Raw genomic sequence first — 27,267 nt, 5'->3', positions numbered from 1 at the left:
TGCGAAAATCTAGTTAAGTACTAAACTAAATAATTGATGGATTTGGCTCGAACCACTATCTATACAAATGGTAAGACTCAAAACCATCAAAATCACTAACTTGATACTATTTAAAAACCTAGGAGAAATCCCAAAACCCTGTTGCTCTCGGGAGCACATTGAAACTCCGTATCGGACCTGGACTGCACGTCGAAAGTCTGATGACCGCGAAACTATAGGGTTATATCCACCTTATTGGGCTTGACAACCATCACGGGAATCGAGCCCAGATGGTGTCCAAAAACGTTCAATTTGAATGCTGAGTAAAGTGTGTGAGAAGTGTGAATATCCTTAAAAAAGGTATTGAAACTTAAGTGAATTGGGTCATTCGTTCATGGGTGAAATTGAGGATTTCAGACCGTTAGTTTCTGACCAAACTTTACCCATGGATCAGGAAAATTTTTCTGCACACATCTGTATACTTGTGGCCCTGATCGAGCGATAACGACTGTTGATCTGACACTGTTCTTCCTCGATCGATCCGCTAATCCGATCGTACCGAAATCATAACTTGACTTAAATCTATGGTCAGGGAGCTTGCTCCATGTCGTAGGAGAGTAATGGACCTTCAGATGAGTCCCGTTTGCCCGAAACAGACACCCTTTGGCTATAACCTAATTATATCATGGCCCTGGGGCCATTTACACCAGTTTTGGGCCTATATAATGCCCTTAAACCACCCCATTTCTATTCCATACGAATTTCTCTAACCCTAAGAGAGAAAAGAGAGAAAAGAAGAGAAAAGTGTGAGGAGAGAAGAGAGAGTGGGAGATCGTTGCTGGGATTCCCTCCCACAACTCCTCGCCTCGATTCACCCTTCCACTTCGCTACACAATCATTTTCGGCTTCGATTTGGGTAAGAAAACCTAACCCTAATCTTGATTTAGATATCCAAATAGAGTAATCGACGAAATAGCTAACCTATTTCATTGCTTAGGTGCCCGACGTTCCATTTTCGGGAATATAGAATTCGAACCGCATCCGAATCGAGTATTCCGACGAAAGGTGCGGACTATAAACTTTTAGGTTATAGTTTTCAATGTTTTCAATGTCAGAATGATTTATGTTTGACTTGATTGCTACCATATGATCTTAGTTACGACGTTTTCGATATATTATGCATGTGTGAACTATGTTGAATACAAGATGCATTCCATGTGTTTGTTGAAATGTTTGAATGACATGAAATTGTGATTTGTGCCTGTCACGACTGTAAACCTAGGATACATGTTTGCCGTATGCACGATGATCTCTTTGTGTAAGGAATTGCCATAATATTTGTTGTAACTAATCTAATCTATTTATTTGGTGATGTATAGTCTAAGTGTTTGATTAAATGTCTGAATGAGAAATTGCTGATGAATTGTATTTATTAAGTGTATTAAGATAAGATTCTCAATTACCTTAATCATATATATAGACTCTTTCATGTAATCATATTTGCTGCTACGTAATTTATGGATGAAATACACATGTTAGGTGACATGTCCAATGTGTTTGATGAAATGCTCGAATGAGGTATTTATTTGGATTGTTTGTTAAATGCTGATATGATTATCACATGTGTCTATTTATTGCATCTGAGTAAGATTGGGGCTACAACGTGGCCCAGGAAATCGGTTACAATCCTTATACTGGTGACTGAATTAGTCTTGCCACATTGGGTAACTCGACGAATCCGTGTTACACGACGATTGTCGATAATGGTTAGGCCACAAGGTATGCTTATGCACTCCATGTCGATTAAGTCAATATATGCTCGTACCAATCAAACTTATCAAACAAACCGATTGGCCTATTGTGTGTTTACCATGTATGGATATCACTGTTTGAATCTAAGGTACCACCTACTAATGTAAAAGTCCGTTTCAACCATGGTACAATCCGCTAAGACTCATGAGCCGGGCATGGTGGTATGGGATATCGTGGTTGAGCTGTCGGTCTATACTGGGGTGACGAGCCTCCCTATAGTGACCAGTGAGCAACCCAAACTCGTGAGCCAAGCATGGTGGTATGGGACACCATGTTCGAGTTGTTGGCCTACGCTAAGGTGACGAGTCTCCCCGTAGTGACTGCAAGTATAAACTCTTGAATTTGCCTATCCACTTCTTTTCTTTAGGAGTGATGCCCTACAACTTGCCTATTGTATGTGAATAATTAGGATTGATGACCATAGATGGATCCTTCAGTTAGGTAAATGATATAAAGGGAGGTACCTTAGCTTCCCGAACTTGCTGTATGAATAAGCTTAATTAAGTACTCGGCTAACACAACCATGCGGTACCATGCACCGCATTACATGTGCTTTGGCAAGGAAGTTACACTTTAGGGAGTTTGTCATGCGCGGACTTGGTTGTTGGAGTTGCTTTTAAGGGAGCTTTGTGCGAGGGCATGCATCATTACTGCACACCATTCCTTCATTAACAAGAGTAGCTAGGAAGTGATTGTTGTATTATTACTGCTTGATTGACTTAATAACATGTTAACCTTTGCCTTGTAGTACCACTAAGTTGATCACTCACTCCCACTCTAGGATAGTGTTTTAAAACACTAACCAGACTCTGTTGTAGATGCAGGTAAGGACGAAGTCTATGCAGCTGAGTTGGACTTTATAGATGAGGAGGAATTCTCCTATGTTCAACTATCAGGTGGGTCTATGTAGACCTCGTTCTGATCTGACAGGATTACAGGGATACATGGATTAGTTAGACACTTACATTTTGACATTTTGTATATTTTAAAACAAACCTTATATAAATTAAACCCTAATACATCATCATACTCTGGAGGCTGTGAACCGCTTACTTATTTCAATACATATACTTCAGTCTTCCGCTTGCTTAATTACATTATCTCTGGAGTATGATATACTGTTTTAGTATAATCCCACTCATGTTTAATACATTAATATGGACAACATTTAAACATCATTATCCATGTTGCATAAGTGATGTGCTGGATCTCGGGAGTTGAGCTTTGCTCGACCCTCAAAATCCAGGCCGTTACACATTGCTACCTAAGATGGGTTTGGAATGATTCAACATGTAACATCTATCAAGCTATCCTGTATAAATGCACTCCTGTTGGTAGTTGTATTATCATCCAAGTATTTGTTTTGTTTGTGTTTCTGTCGATGCAAATTATGATTTTTTTAGTGGGTGTGGATCCATAAAAAAAAATAGATTCTGTCGTGGTAACCATTCTTTGCTCTTTTCAGATTTCAACAAAGACTTTGTCCTTGACTTTGGGATCTGGTGGAAGATGTTTGGGTTGGGCCAGTCGATGAAGTGGCATACCAGTTTCATCACTTGATTAGCCAACAAAACGCGGTTCCAACCTGTGCCTTTTTTGGGTTGGGAGGAAAAAGAAAAAAAATGTTGTTTCTTTCAATCAACCATCATATATTGTTGCCCTTTTACAAAAATGCCTAATTTTGAGGGAAATAAAACTGTTTTCTTCTTGTGATTTTTAGGAAAAATCATCATGACTGAAAACATCAAAACCCCTAATATTATTTTAATAGCTTAATCCTTTGGAATTGAAATGTTTGATATTTTTCATAGCAACTTTAGCACCATCCTTTTCCTTTCCAGTAAAACCAACCGGAAATTGCTGTGGTTGTGCAGTTGCTCGACCGTGCACTAGAAGGGCTCAAGAAGATTGCAGAAGTGAATCACATTCAGCACATATTTATAATATCCCTTATTGGCAATGTGCAGCACTCTCCACAGACACTAAACAAGGTGAGGCTCCATAAATACCATTAGTTGGGCAAATTCCTTTGAGAAAGCTCATAGCAGATGCAATTAGCTACATTCTGTTGACCTATTCTCTGTATTGTTAGAACAGTGGAATGATATTGTGAGACCGGATTTAATGAGACATTATGATATCTACACTTAAGCTGAGGCCTCAAGGTTTAATGGGAGCAATGTATGATCATGCCAAAAACTTATACATTCATATGATTTGGTCTGCTTGTGTTTTTCAATGACCTAAGTTTTTGTTTGTCTTTTCATCCTAATGGTGATAAATGGGTTGGATAGTAGATGTCACCTTCCCCTTGGCATCCATTGTTCTATTTGGTGTTGCCACTTGAGTTACAAATCAAGCTGGGTTATGAGATTTAGGACTACTATGCTGAGGCACATCTGATGGGTTGGATGACACTCCCACATTAAAGTGAAACCACACAGCTACCACAGCCACCACATATTCATGTGTACATGATTATTCATTTTCCCCTTCTAGCAATTCACTTCCTCTATTCATGGATTACACCTGTTAAACCATGAGCTCATTGTAGCTTGAGTACTTTGTAAAGCCCTGAGAGCATCTAAGGTATGATATAAGGTGAGTGGTTCATGTGGCAACAGACATCTCTCCCATTCTTGCGGCAATTATGAAAATCTACCGTTTTCTTCTCCATGTGAACCCACTAGCCAAATCTCTCTTAAGCTTTGTAAGAGCTTGTCCAGAAGCTTCTCAGGGTCTGTAAGGACTGTTTGTAAGCATTGGATTGGGGGAAGAAGCAATGTTGCCCAAGACACCATTAATGGTCATCTCCTTCTTCCCCGTTCGAACAACATCAAGGCAACTCGAGTCAGTGTGAGTTCTGGTCGGGTTGGAGCTGCTGCTGGCTGGGATTGAAAGAGAGAAACTGGAGAGATGAAGAAAGAAAGAGAGAGAGTGAGTGCAACTGTCGCAGTCACTGCTGAGTCGAGAATCGCTGGTGTAATCGAGTCGAGTGTTGTGAGTTGGGGCCACTACCTGTATGAATTTTATGGCCGTGGTTGGTCGAAATCCAACCATGCTGGTGGCTCTCAAGAGAAGTAGAAAAAGAGTGAAAGAAAATAAGAGGAAGAAGGGAAAGGAGTGGAGGACGGGCTGTTGCCCGTTCGTCGTGCTGCACCAAGCCACTGCCAAGTTGGGATCAAACTCAAGTCAAGTTTGAGCCATATAGCTCGTTCCTAAGTTGACTCAGTTCGAGCATAGAGTGGTGCGGAAGGCAACACTCTCCTATCAGCATGCTACTCCACCCAGTTTTTAAGGAATTTAGTTCGGGACCGAGTTGTGTCTGGGTGAGTCATCATGGGCCACACCAACTTGACTCGTTGTTGAGACATTGGGTTGGTCTAGGCCACTGGACATGTTTGGAAGAAAGAAGAAGGAGATTATGAAAGGAAGGGAAAGAGTAAATGAGAGAAATGGGAGTGGAGCTGTTACCGAGTCGACTCGGCTGAAACTCGGCAAGTTGGGATGTGTGAGTTGGGTCAGGTTTTGCTGAGTCCAGCAAACTTGCTGGATGGCTCATTTTGAAAAGAAATGGAAGAAGAAGAATGTAGATGGGAAGGGGAGTATCGGCAGTTGAGTCCTAGTGAGTCGACCCATTTACTTGTTGGGTTGTTGTTAAGGTCAGGTGAATCCAGTCCAACCAGGCCCACTGCCTAGGCTTGTTTAGAAGAAAGATTAAGAAATGAAATGGTGCATAGTTGGGTCGAGTTCGTATTGCAATAAGTTGTTGTGCCAAACTCAAGCTTGGGTTCTAAAATCAAGTCATGACAACTCCATATTAAGGTGAGTGCTCTTATTAAGGGTTGAAATAGAATTTAATTTATTAATCTCAGTCTTGATTCAAGTGTAGGGAATCAATTTTCCCAATTTCCTTAGTTGAGTCTACATTTAATTGACTTATATCTTATCCTAGTCGAACCAAGTTAACTCCGCACATCTCTAGGCAAGAGGATTCAATTCTAAGGGCATGCACACCTACTAACAACATCAGTAGACAGTTCAACTTGTAAGGTGATGATTTCTTCCCCTTGAGCTTTCCACTTTCCTATTAGTTTAAATGATAGTTCCTATTTTAATTACGGTTGATAATTGTTATCTCTATTACTTACGCTTGTTGTTGAATTTGATCTCTAACTTATATGCTCAACATTTTATCTTGTGTAAACATATGTACGTTTCACTTATATACCTTCTCATGCTTGTGGATTGCTTGTGGATTGCTTATGGAACTTAAATTGGTACCTCTATCAGTAGAAAATCCCACTTGTATATGTACACCCATCATAAGGATGTAACTTGACTGATTGTGGCTATAATGGGCCCCGACCTAGTGACCATTTTAGCCAAGTTTGTGTGGACTTACCATCTTGCGGATCCTTATGCCCTCTGTGCCTTTAATGTGATATCTGCCCTTTTGCGCCTTTGATGTGATATCTTCCCTTTGTGCCTTTAATGTGATATCTGCCCTCTGCATATTTAAGGTGATATCTACCTTTTTGCCTTATGTGGCTTTTATTTACCCTAAGTTGCTTAATGGATTATTTCTGTATATTTATGCGATGGTAAGATCCACTTGTGGCACTATGATTGGTCATTAGTTGGGGAGGTTACTATTAAACATCCTAATTTTGGAGTCTCATGAGCCGGGGATGCTGGGAATGGGCACTATGCCCAAGCTGTCGGCCTACGCTGGGTGATGAGCCCCCCGTAGTGACCTTTGAGCTTTCTTAAATTGGCTAGTTGTAATCGAAATAATAATGCATGGGTTAATCATGCATTGATAGCATACTAGCAATGACAGGTGACTAATTCTGGATGCTATAGCACGTGCCCTTAGGCTTAGTGGGGTATCGTTTCGCTAGCTCCCAGACCATCGATTATTGATCTATGTACGTGATATACGATGGCTTGGTCACTATGCATGTACGTGATGTACGCATGTTATGTGCTTTCTCTGGTGACTGGTCATATGCATTGGTGACGAGCCTAAGTCCGACTGGATGACCAACCCTAGGTCGATGTGCATTCACGTATCCATGCATTTAAACAAGACTGCATCATGTATTGTTTTGGATGCTTTATTCTTTAAAAATTATACTTAACTAATGTGGCGGTATGTAATCTTAAGGAGAATTCACACTGAGCTGGCCGCACATTCATAAAATATATAACCGTACAGGTAGTACAGGTGACTTAAATGATATGCATGTTCAAACTTGATGTGGAGTAGGGTACAAGTGCCAGGGATGCATGGTTGTATCTGTCAAAAGAAACTGGTAATCTTGTGACTCAAATTTATATGCATTTTATTATTTCTCATGTGTAAATTATGTAATTCTTGTGTTTGTTATATGGAGATATTGGTTTGTATAAGTCATTATGGGCAGCCGCTCATATATTTTAAATGCAAATAAAATCTTCCTTTATATTTGATTTGTCCATTTTTCGCTAAACTGCTAACTCTAAATGAAAAAGAAAAAAATACCCAAATTTAACTATCTTTAAAGGTTAACACTCGGTTTTTTGGAAAACGAGACATATACTTGGGTTCCGAAAACTCGGGGCATTACATTAGCATTCTTTTTAATCCAAGCTCTCAGATTCACCTTGTAGCATAAAAATGTATAAAATATAACATTAAACAGTATCATGTTTAAAAAACCAAGATATAGGTAAGGAAAAATATGCAATATTTAATACTCAAAACACTCCTCAACCAGCATTTTGCTAGTCCCAAGCAAAACATGCATGAAATAATCTTCAATTCTCAATGTTCAAACCTTTTTCAGAAATCAATCATTTGTGTAATCAAGTATGAACGAGTAGAATTAAGACAGGAAATTGGGATTTTGAAAACCTAGAGCTGAATCATATAAGAAATTAATAAATAGGTTCTTTATCAATTACATTAAAGTATAAGTTCATATATCAATTTTTTCAATGTGCTTGGTGAAAATCAACTTACTCCCTATAAGAATACTATCATTTCATAATGTTAGCCATGCTCATCATTTCGAGATTTATTGAATAATCAAGTATTGATTCCGAACTTATCCCCATCTCCTTCTTTTTCCACCTTTTGATTTTATATCGACGGTCACTTGTTTTCATTCAATCTTTTCATTTTCATTTTTTTCTATTCTTTTTCATGACCTTTTTGTCAATCTCACTATTTTTTTTAACTGGTTCTTTTCATCTTTTAAGGTGGATAAAATTCTCAAGACTCAATTCTTACCATCTATCAGTGATTCACATGCTATTAATCAGAAATTCTAGCAATATTCACAGAAGGTACAATGATCGTGTCTTTGTGATTTAGATTAACATGATATCTAAACTTCCTCTTAATCAATTACGTGCAAGAACTTTAGGTGATAGATTACTTTGTTGATCAAACTCCAACAATGCAAAATTCACTCTCTACCTTATCATCATATTCGAGACATTCTTAAATCCATAAATTATCATTTTCCAAACAGATTTTTAACTCGAAAAATTGAAATTTTTCAACATTTTTTGCTCAGAAGCTAAGAAATTATTGATTAGTTTACCTAATCCACACCTCCGAACCTAAAATCTACATTGTCCTCAATTTGAAAGAGATAAGCATGCAATACAAAAGAGACAATAAAAAGGAAGGAGAAGTGATGGAAAGGTAGTACCTAAAGAAGGAAGATTTGCAAGACTTCCAAGATTCTTAATGTGAAGATGGGTTATCATAAACACTAAAACAAGTTGAAAGCAAACCATCCTAATCTTAAATTCTATGAAAGCAGTAAACCTAACTACACATCCGTCAGACTAGGAGATCAGTCCTAGTAAACAGGATCAATCAGAGGTATGGACATGTCCTCTGAATCAAATTTTTCGACAAATGGCTTTAAGCGATGTCCATTTATTTTAAAAACATTGCCATTATTCAAATTCTTCATCTTAACGGCCCCATGAGGATAGACATTAGTAATAGTGAAAGGGCCGGTCAAACAAGATCTGAGTTTTTCCAAAAAAAGATGTAGTCGAGAGTTAAACAGAAGGACTTTTTGACCTAGTATGAATGATTTCCAAAGAATGTGTTGGTCATGAAATACCTTCATTTTGTCCTTGTAAATTCTCGAATTCTCGTATGCATCGTTCCGAATTTCTTCAAGTTCATTCAACGAAAGATAGCGCATCGAGCCAGCGTTGTCCAAGTTAAAATTCAGGTTCTTGATAGCCTAGTAGGCTCTATGTTCCAATTCCACAGGTAAGTGGTAAGCTTTCCCATAGACGAGTCTAAAGGGGGACATTCCAATTAGCGTCTTAAAGGCTGTACGGTAACCCCATAAAGCATCGGTCAAACGAATTGACCAATCCTTACGGTCAAGGTTAACTGTTTTCTCCAGAATGTCTTTGATCTCCCTGTTGAAAATCTTAGCTTGCCCACTTGTCTGCAGGTGGAATGGAGTGCTCACCTTATGAGAGATGTCATATTTCTTCATTAAGTTTGCAAATGGCCTATTATAGAACTGTGAACCTGCATCACTAATGATGGCTCAAGGTGTTCAGAACTGGGAAAGAATGTTTTCTTTTAAGAATCGAATGACCGTTTAATGGTCATTATTCCAGCATGGGATCACTTCGACCCATTTAATGACATAGTCTACTGCTAGTAAAATGTACAAATTCCCAAAAGATTGGGGGAATGGTCCCATGAAATTAATGCCACAGCAATCAAATGCCTTAATAATAAGAATGGGATTCAGAGGCATAATATTTCGATAGGAGAACACTCCCAATTTCTAACAACGCTCGCAAGCTTTACAGAACTCATCAGTGTCCTTAAACATAGTGGGCCAGTAAAAGCCGCACTGTAAAATTTTGGTCGTGATCTTTTTAGCAGAAAGTAACCACCACAGGCCTAAGAGTGACAGAAGGAGATGACACTTTGGTGTTCATTATCTAGCACACACCTCCTTAGAAGTTGGTTCTGGCAATATTTGAACAAATACGGATTATCCCAGAAAAATTTGTGTACCTTGGCAAAGAATTTTTTCTTCTCTTGCACAGTCTAATGTGTTAGCGTGAAACTTGTGGCAAGATAATTAGCAATATCAGCAAACCAAGGTGAGTGAGAGAGCTTAAACAGTTGTTCATCAGTGAACATGTCATTTATGGGTGTCGTCTCAAGGGAATCAGGGAGATCAAGTCGTGAAAGATGGTCAGCCACTATGTTCTCTACTCCCTTTTTATCTTTTATTTCTAAATCAAATTCCTGAAGTAAAAGGATCCAACTTATCAAGCGGGGCTTAGCATCACTCTTAGAAAGAAGGTACTTTAACATCGCATGGTCAGTGTAAATAATGATCTTGGATCCTGTAAGTGCTATAGTGTATAAAGCACACCTTATTTGTCAAATTTCATTTAGACAAAACAACTTATGAAGTGGCCTTCTAATGTGGATCAAGATGGAAAGTTCTAGACTCTACTAAAGTTTAATTCAAGTAGAAGATCATGATGAAAGTTCAAGTTAAGTTCAACTTCTACTAAAGTTCTAGTGGAAGATCATGCTCCATCTACAAAGTCAAGCTCTATTTGAAGAATCAAGTAGAATAATAAGTTCCATGAAGTTCAAGCATCTAATCTACTTCAAAGTTCAGTCATTTCAGGTATAATAAACCCTAGAAAGACCTTAGGATTAGGTACTTTTAAAATATAATTTAAGTGGGTTTTTATGCTTATAGTTGGCTAAGGTTCGACCAGTCTAAGTTATGGCTCGACTAGTTTAAGAAATTTTCAACTAGTCCTAGTTCTAATCGAAGTAAAATAGAATTTCCGTTACACCTTTAACTAGTCGAGGAAGCTGCTCGACTAGTCGAAAGTGGGCCTTTGACCAGTCGAGGGATACTCGACTTGAAGTCCATCGACTAAATCAGTTCAAATTTCTTGCACCCTCAACCAGTCAAAGACCTAGCTCCACCAGTCGAATAGGGCCCTCGACCAATCAAGCAGGGCCCACGTGCTCAAAATTTAAAAATTTGTTAAAACGGAATCTGGTTCTTAGACGAGTCGAAGCTACAACTTTTTTGCCTATAAATTGAGGATCTCTCTCAATCCGAAATTACAATTCAAGTACATCAAATCCTTCATCAAGAGAGAGAAGTCCCTGTTATACTCAAGCTATTGCATGATATTTATTAATATTTTTAATAGCTTTTTATTTAATTCCTCGATCTCCTATTCTGTCAATTTTATTGTATAAAGAGAGTAAATACTCTTCTTTTGAGATCTTGAAGGAATTCAAACAAGTAGTCATTGGTTTGAATCTATTTAAAATCAATCTAAAACCTTGAACCCTTGTCTATATAACTGAACATTGAATGATTTACATTCAAGTGAAGTGGTTTTATGGCTACATCGACGGATACGTCTTCAAAGGTGAAGATAAGTATATTTTATTTTTGTATTTTGGTTTTATTGAGATAGCCAAAAAATCTCATTTGTTGATTTTCTTGGGATATCCAGGCAATCTCAATGAGGGTTTTTTTTTGTTTGTAATAGCACTTTAAAATCACAACTATATCAGGTTTTAAGGTGTACCTATGAAAACCTTATTCATAGTGAAAGTCAATATCACGTGGATAATGATTATTAGGAGTGAAGTAGGTGTGGCTATTTGAGAACAGTTGTTGACACATTGAACCACTATAATTCTTAGTGTTATGGTGAATGCTTTTTATTATTTATGTGGTGAATGGTTGTAATCTTTTTAAAGTTAATGTGGTGAATGCTTGTAATAGTTTAACTTTTATTTACTCTTGCCTGGTTTAGAATTTTGATTCTTATAAGTTTCATGAAATAAGGTTGTCCTGCCTAAACTAGTTTTAATCAACGTTTCAGTACTAATCAAATTGAGACCTCTGATTTATTTACTATTTCTGCATCTTAATTTTTTATTTGGCATAGTCCTATTCACCACCCCCCCCCCCCTAGTTAAGCTCTCCTTTTTAGATCTGATCAAGTAGGACTTAAATTTGTCCAAAGTAAATACTATGACTAAGAGTTCCTTCTCTATAGTAGAATAGTTCACTTGGGCAAAATAAGACTTTATTGCGCAGTCCAGTGCAACAAGCCCTTGGCCATCTTACTTCTTCCTTCTTCTCCTTCTCCAAATACCTTGCAGAGGTATCAAAAATCTTTCTTCAGGAGTTCTGATCTTGTTTGTCCTTCAAATGAAGGAGTGGAGGGGTATACATAGGCTTTTGCACTTGCAAAACCTCGAATCTTATACCATGGGGCCTACCGTGCACAATAGTCTCATTGCGCGGTGCGCAACGTATCTTTGATTCAATTTATATTACGCGGACCCGTACAACATTTCTTTATTGCACAATCATGCGCAACATAACCTGTTTCCATTCATTCTTCATCTCTTTTTCTTTCTTCTTTTATAATTTCTTCCCATTTTTTTATGTTCCAACACTCATATTGATGTATGGTCTTTACTTCACAGGATCTAACTAATTTATGAGGAATAAGGCTAGTTCCTACGTGTAAAAAATGTAAAGTAATGCCAAGGTAGTGATGATTGATCGATCTAAATTTCTGATTGGCAAGATCTAATTATATCGGTAGACCATAGAACATACATTCGAAACGATCTATTGCAGGGTTTAATGCATGTAGAAATGTGATCTATGATATTCTTGATGCTGTATTAATGCTTATGATAAAATGACGGCCAATTGGCTAAGGTTCCTGGTGGGCCAATTCCAATTATATTGGCACGACTTAGAGCATATGCCAGATAGTCAGATGTGAGAAAACGATAAAAATGCAATGTAATGCTTATGTCGATGAGTAGGGGGTTGAGAAGGAAATGAGTGTTGCACGATGCTAATGAGCTAATTGAAGAAACTGATTGGGGCTTAAATGGTTGGTGAACGGTAGTGTTGTAACACTATATTGAGTTGCTTAGATTTGAACTTAAGTAGTTTGGGAGGCTCAGACTCTAGCTAGGCTAGGCTAGACTAGGACTCTCTCTCTCTCTCTCTTGCTCTCCCTGGTGGAGGGGTGGCTAGATGGCTTAGCTAAAGGATCTCTGGTATATTCTGAATGTGGTGGGTTTTATTGGATTTTCTTTTGATCTTTCCCTCTGATCTTTGAAATGGTAGTGAAAGCTTGAAATGGGAAGGGAAGGGAGCTATTTTTTATAACATCCAAGCTCAATTTTCTTATAACTCTTGATAATCCTAGGGGCAAAAGATAGTTGAAGGGTTAAAATTAGATATTGTCACATGACATCATCTCATGGGTTGGATGAGGTAGTAAAAGTATAATTTAAGATAAGGAGATGGGCAACAAAGTAAATATAATTCAATTGCACACTTAGGGCTTGAAAAAGGAGAGTTCCACATGCTTGAGGGACGCCACCCCAAAGAAGAGTGCTACGTGACAGGCGATAACATGTCCGCCACTGGTCCTCACTTGGAGTCCCTACTTTGATAGGTAGTGTAAGACCCATAATCTCGTGAGACCTTTCATACACTTCAACTTCAGCATTTGTAAGTTCCTAGTGAACCAGATCAATGAGTTTTAATTACGACCCTATTTTAGTATTGCAACACCCTAAGACATGTACCCTAGCAACCATATGGACACTGCGATTCCAACGCTATGTGGCACGCCCCATTGTGACCCTTAGATTAGAAATTGCAGTTTAGGCATAATTTGAGGTGGTTTGCGCATCGCACGTGGACCCTATGAGACCCGTATCCTAGATCGTACCGTTCCATAGGCTTTCGCGGTCCTCCTGGTTGAATTTTGGCAACCCTCAACCTGTATCTGACATTTGAGTGCGATCCTAAGCCAAGTCCTGTATACCAAAGTTAGTTTGACCTGAAACTTGTACCTTAGCGACCGCGCTATCGCCGCGGTTCCAATGTCGCAACTCGCGCACCGATTCGATAGCCGGGCCAGAAGATATGGGCCCATGTTCATTCCGAAGAAACGCTGTGCTTTGCGAATTTTGAGAGAATCTCTACAACATGTCCCATCAAATCAAGTCAAGTACACCACCTATACCTTAATGCCACCTCACCCTATCCCAAGTACAAGCATCCATTCCTTCTTTTCCACAAGTGAACTCTCTCTCTCTCCCTACCCATCCATCTTTTACCAAAATTTTCAACAAACCCATACCTCTCCATCCCTTTCCTTACAACACTCATCCCATATCAATCCATCACCTCTCCTTCTCTCTCATTCTCTAAGCAATTTTCTAAATCCCATGAGATCTTCCAACGTCCAAGCTCTCTCTCCCAAAAACATGTGTGGCCCACTTTCCCACTCTCTCATCTCCCATCTCAACCTTCTATTATCCATCAATCTCCTTCAAAATTGAAGGCATGGAGCATACGAGTCCAATGAGCTAAAGAAGAAGGCTGATAGGTGGGTGATCCACTGTTAAATTTTGATTTTTTTAAGGGCCCACTTATTGTGGGACCCACTAGATGTATGCATTGTATAGGGAGGGCCTGATAGTGGCGGGGTCCCTCCCCTTCGTGTTTCTCTCCTTCTCTCTTTCTCTCTCTCCCTCTCTTGTTTGTGACCCACCATGATGCATGTATCTCTATCCATTCCGTCCATTAGTGGCAGCCACCTTGCTGCCCACAATGGGACCCATCTGATGTATGTCCCTTACGTCCGATGGAGGGACTGTTTAATGTATGTGTTTTAACCACGCTGGTCAGTAGCAGTGGGGCCCACATGCCTTGTGCATGAAAATACTAGGCCATTCATCCATGTGGGACCCACACGTGATGTATACCCATGCCTTCCATGGCCTAGACGGTGGGGGCCACCTTGATATATGTGTTTACATCCAGGCCGTCCGTCCAGGCCTGGATCTGGATGACTGGACGTTGACGCTCCCAATTTCCCACCCTACGCACCCATGTAAATATATATATATATATATATATATATATATATATATATATATATATATATATATATATATGTATATTATATGTATGTATATGTATATGTATATGTATATGTATATATATGTATATACACAAATGTGTATATATATATGTATATGTATATATATGTATATACGTATATGTGTGTGTGTATATACATACATACATACATACATATATATACACACACACACACACACACACACACACACACACACACACACACACACACACACATATATATATATATTAAGGTGGGGTCTACCGTCTAGACAGATGGACAGACAGTGGATATGGAATACATAAAGGTGGTCCATCCCACACATACAACACATGTGGGGTGGGCCCCATACACTGTTTATATTATATTATATTATATTATATATTATATTATATTATATTATGTTATTATATATATTAAGTATATTTTAATATAATATTTATTTTATATATATATATATATACACACACAACAGAGAGGAGTGAGATGTGGGGTGGCTGCCTACGTGGGACACACCAGTGATGTTTTTTTTTTTCAACTGTCCATTTCGAGATGGTGCTAGATGGGCCGCACCAGATGTGTGGGTCCCATCCACACCATCTAGCAACCTGGATGGGTGGAGCCCTCCATGATGTATATTTGTATCCATGTCATCCATTCATCTGGCGAGCTCGTCTTTGGCTCGAGACAAAAAATGAAGCAGATTCAATCCTCTAGTGGGCCACATACGTGGACCCCACCCTAACGTTTGTATTTCATCCAAACTGTTACTCATTTGGTGGATAGCCACCTGTGTGGACCCCACCTTGATATATGTGATTCACCCAAACCGTCCATACATTTGGTGAGCTCAACCTTGGGCTTGAGAAGAAAAATAAGACAGATCTAGTTATCAGGTGAACCACACTACAGAAACAGTGGAGTTAAAAGTCTACCATTGAAACCCCCTTTTTGGGATTTCAGGAGTCTTGAACCAATATGATATTTGTTTCCCCTCTATATCTAGGTCTTTGTGACCTGATGAACAATATGGATGGGAAATAAATGCTATGGTGGGCCCTCCAAATTTGTAGTTGTGGAAATTCATTTGTGGTATGGTCCAGATGATCTTTCAATCATTATCTCCGCCGCTATTTGAAGTGCGGTCCAGATGATCTTTTGATATGATTGGGTAATGCTCTATGACAATCTCAAAAAAATAGATGAATGATGTAGATATAATATATTGTATGGGTCCCTACGGTCCAAATGATATTTTGATATGATTGGGTAATGCTTTATAACAATCTCAAAAAAATAGATGAATGGTGTAGATATAATATAGTGTATGGGTCCCACCTTGATGTGATGTGCATTGGGCTCGTAAGAGAAGCCCATCGTAATGTACTTGGGGCCCATGGATGTGGCCCAATATGATGTATATCGAGATCCATAGGTTGTAGCCCATGTGATGCAGCCCACCCTGGCGTGTATTAGGACCATGTGATATGGCCACTGAATCTATTTTTCGGCCCATATGATGAGGCCCATTGCGATGTATTTCCGGCCCATTTAGCAAGGCCCAATGAGGTGTATTTTTTGGCCCATATATTGCGGCCCATTTAACATATATAAGGCCCATATATTACAGTCCATTGTAATGTACATGAGGTCCATGGGTGAGGCCCAATGTGACGAATGTGCGGACCGATGTAATGTGTGATTTCACTATAATGTATGTGATGATATTTATGTGGGCCACTGCTTAGGAGCAATGTCGGTTAAATATCTACATTAATGGGCAATGATGGTTTAATGTCCACATTGTGACCTTCCCTTAGGTCTTGTTCGGCCGATCATCGAGACCGATTCCGATTATTGAGGCCGATTTTGATTGTCAAGGCCGATTGTTGAAGCCGATTCCAATTATTGGGGCTGATTTCGATTGTCGAGGCCGATTCCGATTGTCGAGGCTGATTCCAATTGTCGAGGCTGATTGTTGAGACCAATTCAGATTGTCAAGGCCGATTGTTGAGGCCGATTGTCGAGGCCGATTCCAATTGTTAAGGCTGATTCTGATTATTGTGGTCAATTTCGATTGTCGAGGCCGATTCCGATGGTCGAATTCTTATCATTCTCTAGTGGGTTAACCCATATTATTGGGCCCCATTGATATTATTTGATTCATCATCGGTCATCCATCTATAGACCCTGCCTTGCATCGAGGCTGATTCTGATTCCGATTGTCGAGGCCGACCGCCGAGGCTAATTTCGATTGCTGAGGCCGATTGTTGAGATCCATATGATGTATATGTAGCCCGTAGTTGAGGCCCATTGTGATATGTATTCGGCCTATGTTTAAGGCCCATTGTGATGTGTATTCAGCCTATGTTTGAGGCCCAATGTGATGTATATACGGCCCGTGTTTAAGGCCCAATGTGGTGTATTTGCAGCCTATATTTGAGGCCCATTGTGATGTGTATTCAGCCCGTGTTTAAGGCCTAATATGATGAATATGAGGTGTATATGATGAGGCCCATTGTGATGCATTTGAGGGCCAGGCGATGGAGCCCATTGTAATGTATATTAGGCCCATGTGAAGAGGCCCATCGTGATGTATATTAAGCTCTTGAGTGAGGCTCATGGTGTTGTATATTAGGCCCTTGTGTGAGGTCATGGGTCCACTATATGTTAGGCTCTATGTGGACCATTCCTTGGGGGCAATGTTAGTTAAATGTCCACATTGTCGAGGCCAATTATTGATGCCGGTTATTAATACCGATTATGAGTATATGACAGCATAGCATCATGCCCATATGCATCATCTGCATGTTTATTATGAGATGTGATTGACCATTGCATATGTCATAGTACAGATGGTTTATGGGACTCCCTGATAGGTGGAGTTATCCCACATAAGCGTGCGATATGCGCAGGATTGATGTATGATTGGACTATATAACTCATGCATCTTGCATTGTGTGATTGTGATTACTGTGCGCCCTAGCGACATCAGGGTCATAACCTCCACAGGCATGTCGTGGATGGCTAAATGGGACACCGAAAATGTTTGGTTCAAGCATCTAGGCACTTTGGATATTCATGAGTGAAAGTCCCTAAACCTTCGTGGCCAGGAGACTCCCCAATGTCTAGACCGATTGGATATATGAGCGTCCGAGTGCCGAATACTAATAAGTCACGTCTCCCACTGTGTCATGGTCAGTTGGGAGGGGGTCTGGCCTTATCCGCCCGAGTGAGGGGGCTATAAGCTAGGTTGAGTTTGACCAGCTCCCAAATGGGTCCACTATTGACAAGCCGGGTAGGCAATGGTATACTGCTGGGTAGTGAAGTCTTTTCCACTCACTGGGCAGCGCGACCAGGGGCGGTAGCCAACTTGGAGTGTATTAGACCACAGTGATGATCTCATAGATGTATAGTACTGATATGTGGACTTATTGAGTGGAGTTGCATATTCATTCATTCACTATCCACTCGGGCTGGTGGTGTGCAACTAAATTATTGTGTACCTTCACAATGGCCAAGATTTTGGTTGGGGCGCGCGACTAACCTGAGGTCAGGAGTGTACTACATTAAGTCTGACTATCGAATTTTAGGTATGGGACTGGTTTAAATAAAAACCCTTGTGGTGGATCCCGTAGCCTGCGATACTACGTACTACCATCCCGACTTCACACTGCAACTTGGTCATTTCATTTGCACTACACGTTGCATTACATGGCTAAAGAAATAGATTTTACTGACGAAAAAAATTTTTTTCGTCGGTAAAAGTACGTTTTTACCAACGAAACTGTTTTTCATAAGTAATAATATTTTTACCGACGAAAATTTTCGTCGGTGAAAGTATTTTAATTTTTAAGATAGAAAATTTTGGCGCTATTTTGAAAAGTTCGCGGTAAGACTTTTACCTACAAAAATTTTCGTCGGTAAAAAGCACAATACTTTTACCGACAAAAATTTTCGTTGGTAAAAGTGTTATGTTTTTAACTTAGAAAATTTTGCCCTGAGTTTTACCAACGAATTAAAACCATCGGGAATAATGGTTTTACAAACGAAAATTTTCATCGGTAAAAGTGTTATGTTTTTCACTCAAAAATTTTCACCTATGGATATCTATAGGAACTAAAACCGTCGGGAATAATATTTTTACCGACGAAAATTTTTGTTGGTAAAAGTATTTTAATTTTTAAGATAGAAAATGTTCAAGCTTTTTTAAAAATTTCACGGTAAAACTTTTACCAACGAAAATTTTCGTCGATAAAAAGCACAAAACTACTTTTACCGACAAAAATTTTCGTTGGTAAAAGTGTTATGTTTTTAACTTAGAAATTTTCGCCATGAGTTTTACCGATGAACTAAAACTGTCGGGAATAATGTTTTTACTGACGAAAATATTCGTCGGTAAAAGTATTTTAATTTTTAAGATAGAAAATTTTTGGCGTTTTCCGAAACTTTCGTGATAAGACTTTTACCGACAAAACTTTTCATCGGTAAAAGGCATAAAACCACTTTTACCAACGACAATTTTCGTCAGTAAAAATGTTATGGTTTTAACTAAGAAATTTTCGCCTTTAAGTTTTACCGATGAACTAAAACCATCGGGAATAAAACTTATAACAATGAATATTTGTGTCGGTAAAAGTGTTATATTTTTAAGCTTGAAAATTTTGGTGCGGAGTTTAAGTGTAAGTTATAGGTTAAGGTTTAGGTTTAGGTTACACACTACGCCAAAATCGCGTATTTGCAACGAACCAAATCTGTTGTAAAACCAAATAAACGACAGATTTCGTCCGTCGCTGTTTACTGAGTCATTTTTTCTTGACGGATAAAATCCGTCATTTATTTTATGACGGATAAGGTCGTCGTATATTAGCAACGGATAAGATCTGTCGCAAAAAAAAATCCGTCGGTAAAATTCAAAAAATTAGTTGCCATTAAAAATATTAGTGACGAATAAGGTCCATCACTAATCCGTCGTTGATTTTCAACGTTCAGAAATTAGCGACCGATTTGGTTCGTCGCTAAAATATATATATCATTAAATTATTATTATTATTTTTTAATCTTGCACCTGATAGTCATTCAAAAAATAATTCACACTATTGTTTGATAAGAATCCTATTCACAAAATTGGTAACAACTCAATACAATAAAGAGGAAATGACCAAAGTGGGGCTCACCCAAACTGCAACTTATACTACCTCATTGACGATAATATGGTTGATCATGCTTCTCGGACTTGAATATTAGCCATTAAACATTTACTTTTTAATGCTCCATATCCATCTCCATGCACAAGCATCTTTTTAAACAATGTTTCTTCAGATGGCCCCTGCAGCATTAGAATCTAAATTCAAATGATTATCTAAGATGATTCAGCCCTGCATGGTAGTCGTGGTATGATTGGCACCATTTTCCATCAAAACCTTAGAGATGTATGAAAGGTGTGTAGGCATTAGGCAAGTGTCGTGTGGCACAATCCAAACCATTCATATAAATCCCATGGGACTCTAAATCCCACGTTATAGTTGTAATATTCTCACTACAGGGCAATTCACAACTATCTTTGTGAGAGTAGCATGATCAGAATCCTGGTATACCCATCTTTATGAGGTTAACATGATTGGGATCTTTGGATTTTTAGGTCTGGTTGCCATTGGTCATGCAATTAAATATAATGCATTCCAACTGGCATTTATGAAGGAAAGCCACCTAACTTACACATTGTGAAAATTTCTACACCAACAAAAGTCAATGTAAATATTGTGAAAATGAACAAATCTATTTTTTATTTACCACATGCTATCCTACAAAGTCCAATCCCTCATCAGCATTTTCCATAACCTATCAGGACAACCCAATTCATGTAAGACCTAGAGGAACAATACATTTCTCTACAAGTACGAGTATAGGATACAATTTGTCTAGAACATGCCGAATAACCAGCGCATGCACTCATCTCTGAGGATCCAGAAACACAATATTTTCCCCAGCCACGTGCGATCACGTTGCAATGAATGTCTTTATATGCAGACGTGTCCTCAAACTATTTCACACAGTTGCCTAAATTGCCAAATCTGTACTTTTTCTTTGCCATCTCAAAATTACATCCTCCCAAAATAGAAATGCTCACTGATCAAGTTGAACTGTTTTAACTGTTAAGATGTTATCACCAAAAAAATTGGAATACGAAGTCTAAGAAAATGTATAAAGTGGTTAGGATTGTTCAACCAATTTGATCTTGGTCTTGTAACTTGAGAACAGTGGGCTGCACAATTAGTTGGTTTTATTTGGACCTACATATAACATACAATTTCTGAGTGCATCTATATCAGCTTTTCTTCTTTCTTTCTTTCTTTCTTTCTTTTTTTTTTTGATTTTTTGATTTTTTATCGGTAGAATCATGTGATATAGAAGAAGAAACTAACCAGTGTTCCCTTCTCAAGTGAATTGCAAAAGGTGAGACTCTAAACCGAATCTTCACACAGGGCTGCATAAAGACGGAGAACACAAACCATTAGGAAAAAAATTTAAATATCTCTCTTTTCGACAAAACTTATGTACTACCTAAACAATTTTAATGATTTTCTTTTACCTGTCAATATTGCTTTTACAAACTGATATTTGGTCAACTGATAAACACTAAATAGTTTTGGAAGTGCAAAACCCTATCCTGGCTACATACAGTTGCAGAAGTACAATTTTGAATTCTAAATATGATGGTTCATGTTGTTCAAATTGTCTATGTTAACATTCTAGCTTCTGTAGATTTCAGTTACTCCCATCTTTTATGTAGTTGGTATCTAGGATTGCTAATTTAAGGTAGGAAATTCAAATATCTTCTCTAGAAAATTATACAAACAAAATAGTGAATCTGGATGCTGATTTCTTTAGTTGATGAAATCAGAAAGTATAGATATGTAAAAACAGAGTTTGAAGGTGAAACTCAAAACTCTTATTTCACTTGAAAGCTATGCAGTCGGACATGGCTATGCATAGTCAGTGCACTCCCACATTGACCAAAACCAACATTAGTGTATATATATATATATATATATATATATATATATATATATATATATATAAAAGAAAGAAAGACGACAAAATAGGTGCAACTCGCACACTCATTGTTGCTCAAACACTAAACACAAGTGATGCAAAGTAGCTCAAATGGAATTTTGAATAAGGGAGATTTTTAAATCAATAGTAAAAGAATGAAAAAATTGTCATGACATGAAACATCCTACATTCAGATTTTCTTAAAGTGAAATACAGCTTTAGACCCTAGTTCGAAGTGCTAGGCTTTAAGTATAAACAAATAGCAAGATGATGAACTGGAGAATGGTAATATCAAGTCCCACCTCATACGTGCACATTTAGCAAGGAATAGAGCATACATTATGCATATGTGCTATATAACTGATTGAGAGTATGCATGTTCTAAAAAAGATTAAGGTGGCTTTTGGATATAGTGACTGATTGTTGTCAGCAAGGATAGTTAATATGGTTGGTGCTCGAGGCAACACAGAAAATGGAAGGTGAATGAAGAAGGCTTCTGTTTTCCCCCTTCAGCACCACATCAATCACAAGGTAAGAACATGCAGGTGTCCTTTCATGCCTAAGTTTTATGTAAGTACAAACGACAAGATAAAAGAAAAAACTGCCCATGCCTAATCGAATTGAAGTACTATTTTGGCAAGAGGCAAAAGTGGAACTCGAAAAGCAGTACCAATCAAATCCTTTTTTAAAAAAAAAGAAGGAATATCTATGTAAAAGTTGAAAAGTTTTTTATTTGGCAACCAAACCACACCTTTGGTATAAACACCAGAAAAGGCACCCACGCCCCAACCCCAATTTTTGGGTTTTGAAAAAGGAATCCATATTCCTTTTTTTGCTTGATTAAATATCAACAATGGTGCCAAATTGTTGAGTAGACCCAAGTCCATACATGTATGTCCAACTGGTAAATTATTTTCCGAAATAGACTCATATCAAAGTAAAGAAACAAATAACCTGCAACTTTTGGGGAAGGAACATATAAAGCATTCTCCTCCTGGGTGCACAGCCATCCTATAAGGTACATCACCACCAATTCCAAGCTTATTCACTTGAAAAAGATAAGCATACACTCAATGCAAATGAAGATAGCCATTTGTAATGAGGACAAACAATCAAAGTAGACAGACTATTGTACAGTTGCAAACACTACTCAAAGCCTTCCCAAAGCTACTCAAGTAGGGCACATGTTCCACAATGGCACACTGTAGAAGATACTAGTTGTTCGTCAGGGTGGCACTGGCACACCATGCATGTACATTGTACAATTGCACATAAACTAAGTAATGGACCTTTGGAACCAAGAGTTTTAGGGACTGTGGTATAGGCTATAGATATGAAACCTTGGTTAGGACATGTGGCTGCATGTGGGATTAGCAGCTCCTTGTTGTTTCTTGCTTCTTATTGAACTTATGAATAGAGTAATATTTTCAGGTATTGGAAAATCTACTCGAGAACTCCATCCCTTACCTGAAATACAGCTACAAAAAATACAGAGTTGTTCGGTGAGCTTCTAGACCCTCCATCTTGCCGTTGCTCCTTATTTCACGAATGCTCAATATTTTACATCTGCACATTTTGTTATAAATTTATCTCCCTTTTACCATTGTATGAGATCTAATACATGTCTCATGTTAAAAAGCAAGAGAAAGCACGAGAAAGGGTCGTCAGAAGGAAAGGCAGTCCAGCTGGCTTATAGAGTAGAGTATATGAAACCATCTTATAGTGCAAGCACTGGGGAGGAATTAGAAGATGGTTTATTTGATGGTAACGGTCTAAGTAACCACCAATTTCCATGGCAAAATCAAATTTACATTTTTCATTTTCTGTGAATTGAAAATATGAAAATTTATTGCAGATTTTCTGGAGTTGGCCTTGCAATTTGGAATGATCATGATGTTTGCATGTGCATTTCCTCTTGATTTTGCTTTTGCTGTTTTGGTAATGTCGGAACAATGTCATGTTTCTCACTCTAGTTGGATTTTTTATAGACCTGTAGGTGTTCTTGTCAAAATGGTAATCTGTATCCTGTGTTATCCTGTGTGCAGAATAACATTACGGAGATTAGAACAGATGCACTTAAGTTGCTTGTTATGTTACGGAGGCCTATTCCTCGTGCTGCCGCAACAATTGGTGCCTGGCTGAACATATTTCAACTCAGTCTGTATTTGGGTCAAGTAAACAGGATTATCGCTTGTCGCTCCGGTACATTGTGCAGGAATGTGTATGCAGAAGGCTACTTCGCTGCATGGTATGATTGGGAATTTGGGATAGGATAATGCTAAGTATATGCAATATAGTTTTATAAATGATATTTTAATTTATGTATGTTATCATGAGATCCCGCGTGCATAACATTATATTATATTATCATATATTATTGTATGCATGCAGTTGCATAAATCAAACTATAAATTTCTATGCTCTAATATAAATTTACATTACAACATAGAACTATAATTTCGGATCACTGAAAATAGTTACCTGGATTGCAAATGACCCATAATCCGGGTCACACAATTCGGAAGAGCTGAAGGGGCAGTTGTGATTTAGGTAACATTGGTTTCCCTTGTAACCTAAAAAAAAAAACGACTAAGTACACAGTTTAACGCTGGAAATTTAAATTGAGAACATGTCAGATTCAATTCAATAATCGAAAAGCAGTCCTTGTACTTTTTGAGGACTCAAAGATCACAAGCACTTCCTGAGCTCTTACATTTTCAGGAAGTGGAACTTTAACAAGCTTCCAAAGCAAGCTCACTTGAACAATGAAATGGACAACTTAGCAATTACACAAAAACAAAAATCGTAATGTACATCCTCAGAAGGTTAATAATGCTGTGATTGACTCCTCAGTCTTAATGGGTTAATAATGCAGAAGAATCAATTATTCCATGAAATCCTAAGATGACCCCAAGCTATTGATGTAATTCAAACTAAAGTACCTGAGAAAGACGTCCAGCATCCAAAGCATACAGAGTGGTCGCTGCTACTGGCCTGCATTAGACCCAATGATTCATCGTACACATCACCTTAACAAAAAATTGTAGCAATCAGGTAACTTTGATATTGTATGGTGAGATGGAAATGAGAAAGCAAGGGAAACAGTTTCTAACTTGGTATATCTGAAGTTTGTGACCAACTTCACTAGCAAGCCAATACACCCCTAGGGTATGTTCGATCCAAGAATGTACAGCTCCTGGATAAACCAAATGCGTAAGACCTGAAAGATGTTAAAAATGTCTGTTTAGCAATATTAAGGCCCATCAAACAACATCAAGAAAGCAAGATCTATATGTTGAAAGTTAGGACATTATTCTGGTGAATGGCTTCTCACCGTCCATCCAGGAGCTACCACAACTTCCCTTGCTTGATTCACCAACCGCTGACAGAAGCATCACTTCAGTATCATTCAACAAGTTCACCTTTTTCTTCAAGATTCTTTCCACATGTTCAACCATCCACGAAAGAGAAAAGATGCTCCAAAACATTAAAAGTAACTAATGACAACTAGAAACACCTAACCTCAAGTAAGGATACTGAACTACACAAACACACCCGACAATAGAAATCACTGCTTAAAGAAACCACAAGATCATGTGGCAAATGCCACAGATACAGATAAATGCCAGCAACCACCAGCTAAAAATCAGTAGATAATCAATGCTAATCTCTTCAAGAAAGAGCAAACGTTAGCTCAGTTTTTCAAGAAATCCTAGATGGGTTTGCAATTTTCCTCAAAACCAAGATAAAATCAGCAGAGAACAGAGTTAATCCCCTCTTGAAACAGCCAATTTCTGCAAGAATTGGCAAGAAATCAGAGCATTAGCACCCAACCCTCGTTGAAATCCCTTGGAAATACCAGAAAAACAAAAACCCCTAAATGTGTTTTCAATTCCCTCAAAACCCAGATAAAATCAGCAGAAAAAGAAGCTAATCCCCTCCCCAAACAACTTTTATTTTTATGAAAACACCATTACAACAATCGCCGATATTTTCCTCGACGTTCGGAATGGAGATCTTCAGCCAGCTCGGCGGAGTCCGCTTGTACGGAAGGGCCGAAAAAGAAATACCTTTTCCACGACTGTGCATGCAACCCATGGCTGCTGCGTTTAGATGGAGTGCGGCTCTCTCTCTCTCTCTGACGCTTACCTTCTTCTCAGCCGCGAAAGATGTAGGTCTCCCCAAACAACTAATCTCTGAACTAGCTGACTAGTTTCTAACAAACCAAAGCAGCACGGCTTGCACTCGACGAAATTCCACAGAAACGCCAGGAGAACAAACACCCCCAAAACTGATATCCAATTTCCTCAGAACCCAAACAAAAATCACCAGACAACCTAATATAACCCCTTCCCCAAACCACCACTAACAACGCCCAACTGGGAGAGAGAGAGAGAGAGAGAGAGAGAGAGAGAGAGAGGTGTGGATTTTTTCTTGTTTATATAGTGAAAGAGAGGGGTTTGGAAAGAAATAGAGATGATTGAGAGAAGAGAAAGAGATGGGTTTTTTCTTGTTTATATAGTGAGGGCTTGACTATCTAGTGAGGGAAATGGATTGGCTACTCCCCCTGACACCAGCCAATGACTGGTGGTCGGTGCTTTATGGGCCCCACCATGATGCGTGTTTCATCCATTCCGTCCATATATTTTTATACATCATTTTACGGTATGAGTACAAAAATGAGGTATATTAAAATATCAAGTGGACCACATTATAGGAAACAATGTTGAATGACGGTCAACTATTAAAAACATTTTGGGGGCCATAAAAGTTTTGGATCGAGCTGTTCTTTGTTTTTTCTCTTCGCCCAGGCCTGTATGACCTAATCAACAGATTGGATGTCAAATAAACAGTCTAGTGGGCCTTAGGAGGATTTTAATGGTGGATATCCAATCACTATTGTTTTCATGTGGTGTTGTCCCCATTAGATTTATATCCCTCTCATGTTTGGGCTCAAGTCATAAAATGATATGTAAAAATGGATGAACAGAAGGGATGAAACACATAGATGATGGTAGGGCCCACAGAGCACTGACCACTAGCCATAGAGCTAGTGGCAGGGGGAGTAGCCAATCCGTTTCCGTTAGGCACAGGGAATGGAAGTGGCCTGCGTCCTACCCCTTCCCGAACCATGATCGGTCTAGGCAGGGCTCCGTGGAGCCCACCGTCATGTAATGACTTTATCCACGCTGTTAATCCATTTTATTACATCTATATACAGTAGTATGCAAAAATTGAGGTAAGTCCAGGGCTCCAGTAAGCCACACCAAAGGAAGCATCAGTGATAATGATGCACACAGTTGAAACCTTTGGAAGGGCCACCGTGATTTTTTTTTTCTTTTACCATCCAACCTATTCATAAGGTCATGTAATCCCGGATGAAGTGAAAACACAAATATCAACTTGATCGAAAAC

General features: G+C 38.6%; 1 protein-coding gene and 1 long non-coding RNA gene across 3 annotated transcripts; one reads left to right on the top strand and one right to left on the bottom strand.

Moving 5' to 3' along the window:
• Window positions 1-22,969: 22,969 nt before the first annotated feature.
• Window positions 22,970-24,128, top strand: LOC131246897 (anoctamin-like protein Os01g0706700). The gene is made up of 4 exons (XM_058247367.1): window positions 22,970-23,354; window positions 23,492-23,616; window positions 23,708-23,790; window positions 23,898-24,128. The coding sequence occupies exons 2-4, from the start codon at window positions 23,559-23,561 to the stop codon at window positions 24,126-24,128; spliced, it is 372 nt and encodes a 123-aa protein (XP_058103350.1). The 5' UTR covers window positions 22,970-23,354; window positions 23,492-23,558.
• A 115-nt stretch (window positions 24,129-24,243) lies between these two features.
• LOC131246906 (uncharacterized) lies at window positions 24,244-26,253 on the bottom strand. Of its 2 annotated transcripts, XR_009171536.1 has the most exons (5): window positions 25,541-26,253; window positions 25,187-25,290; window positions 24,966-25,072; window positions 24,795-24,881; window positions 24,244-24,425 (listed from the first exon to the last, which is right to left on the bottom strand). It is a non-coding gene; the product is annotated as an uncharacterized LOC131246906 (long non-coding RNA). The 2 variants fall into 2 exon arrangements; XR_009171535.1 differs by having other exon boundaries at window positions 25,187-26,251.
• Between the last annotated feature and the right edge of the window lie 1,014 nt (window positions 26,254-27,267).

Source organism: Magnolia sinica, chromosome 1 (genome assembly GCF_029962835.1).
Source record: "Magnolia sinica isolate HGM2019 chromosome 1, MsV1, whole genome shotgun sequence".
In the NCBI taxonomy this organism is placed as follows: domain Eukaryota; kingdom Viridiplantae; phylum Streptophyta; class Magnoliopsida; order Magnoliales; family Magnoliaceae; genus Magnolia; species Magnolia sinica.
Note: the sequence above shows the minus strand (reverse complement) of the source record. Positions and strands in the feature narration are given on the sequence as shown.

Excerpts from the sequence above, each read along its gene's own strand:
- LOC131246897 (XM_058247367.1), top strand. The coding sequence starts at position 23,559 with ATGAAACCATCTTATAGTGCAAGCACTGGGGAGGAATTAGAAGATGGT. Across the intron at positions 23,617-23,707 it reads AGAAGATGGTTTATTTGATG|ATTTTCTGGAGTTGGCCTTG; the intron begins GTAACGGTCTAA and ends AATTTATTGCAG. Across the intron at positions 23,791-23,897 it reads ATTTTGCTTTTGCTGTTTTG|AATAACATTACGGAGATTAG; the intron begins GTAATGTCGGAA and ends TCCTGTGTGCAG.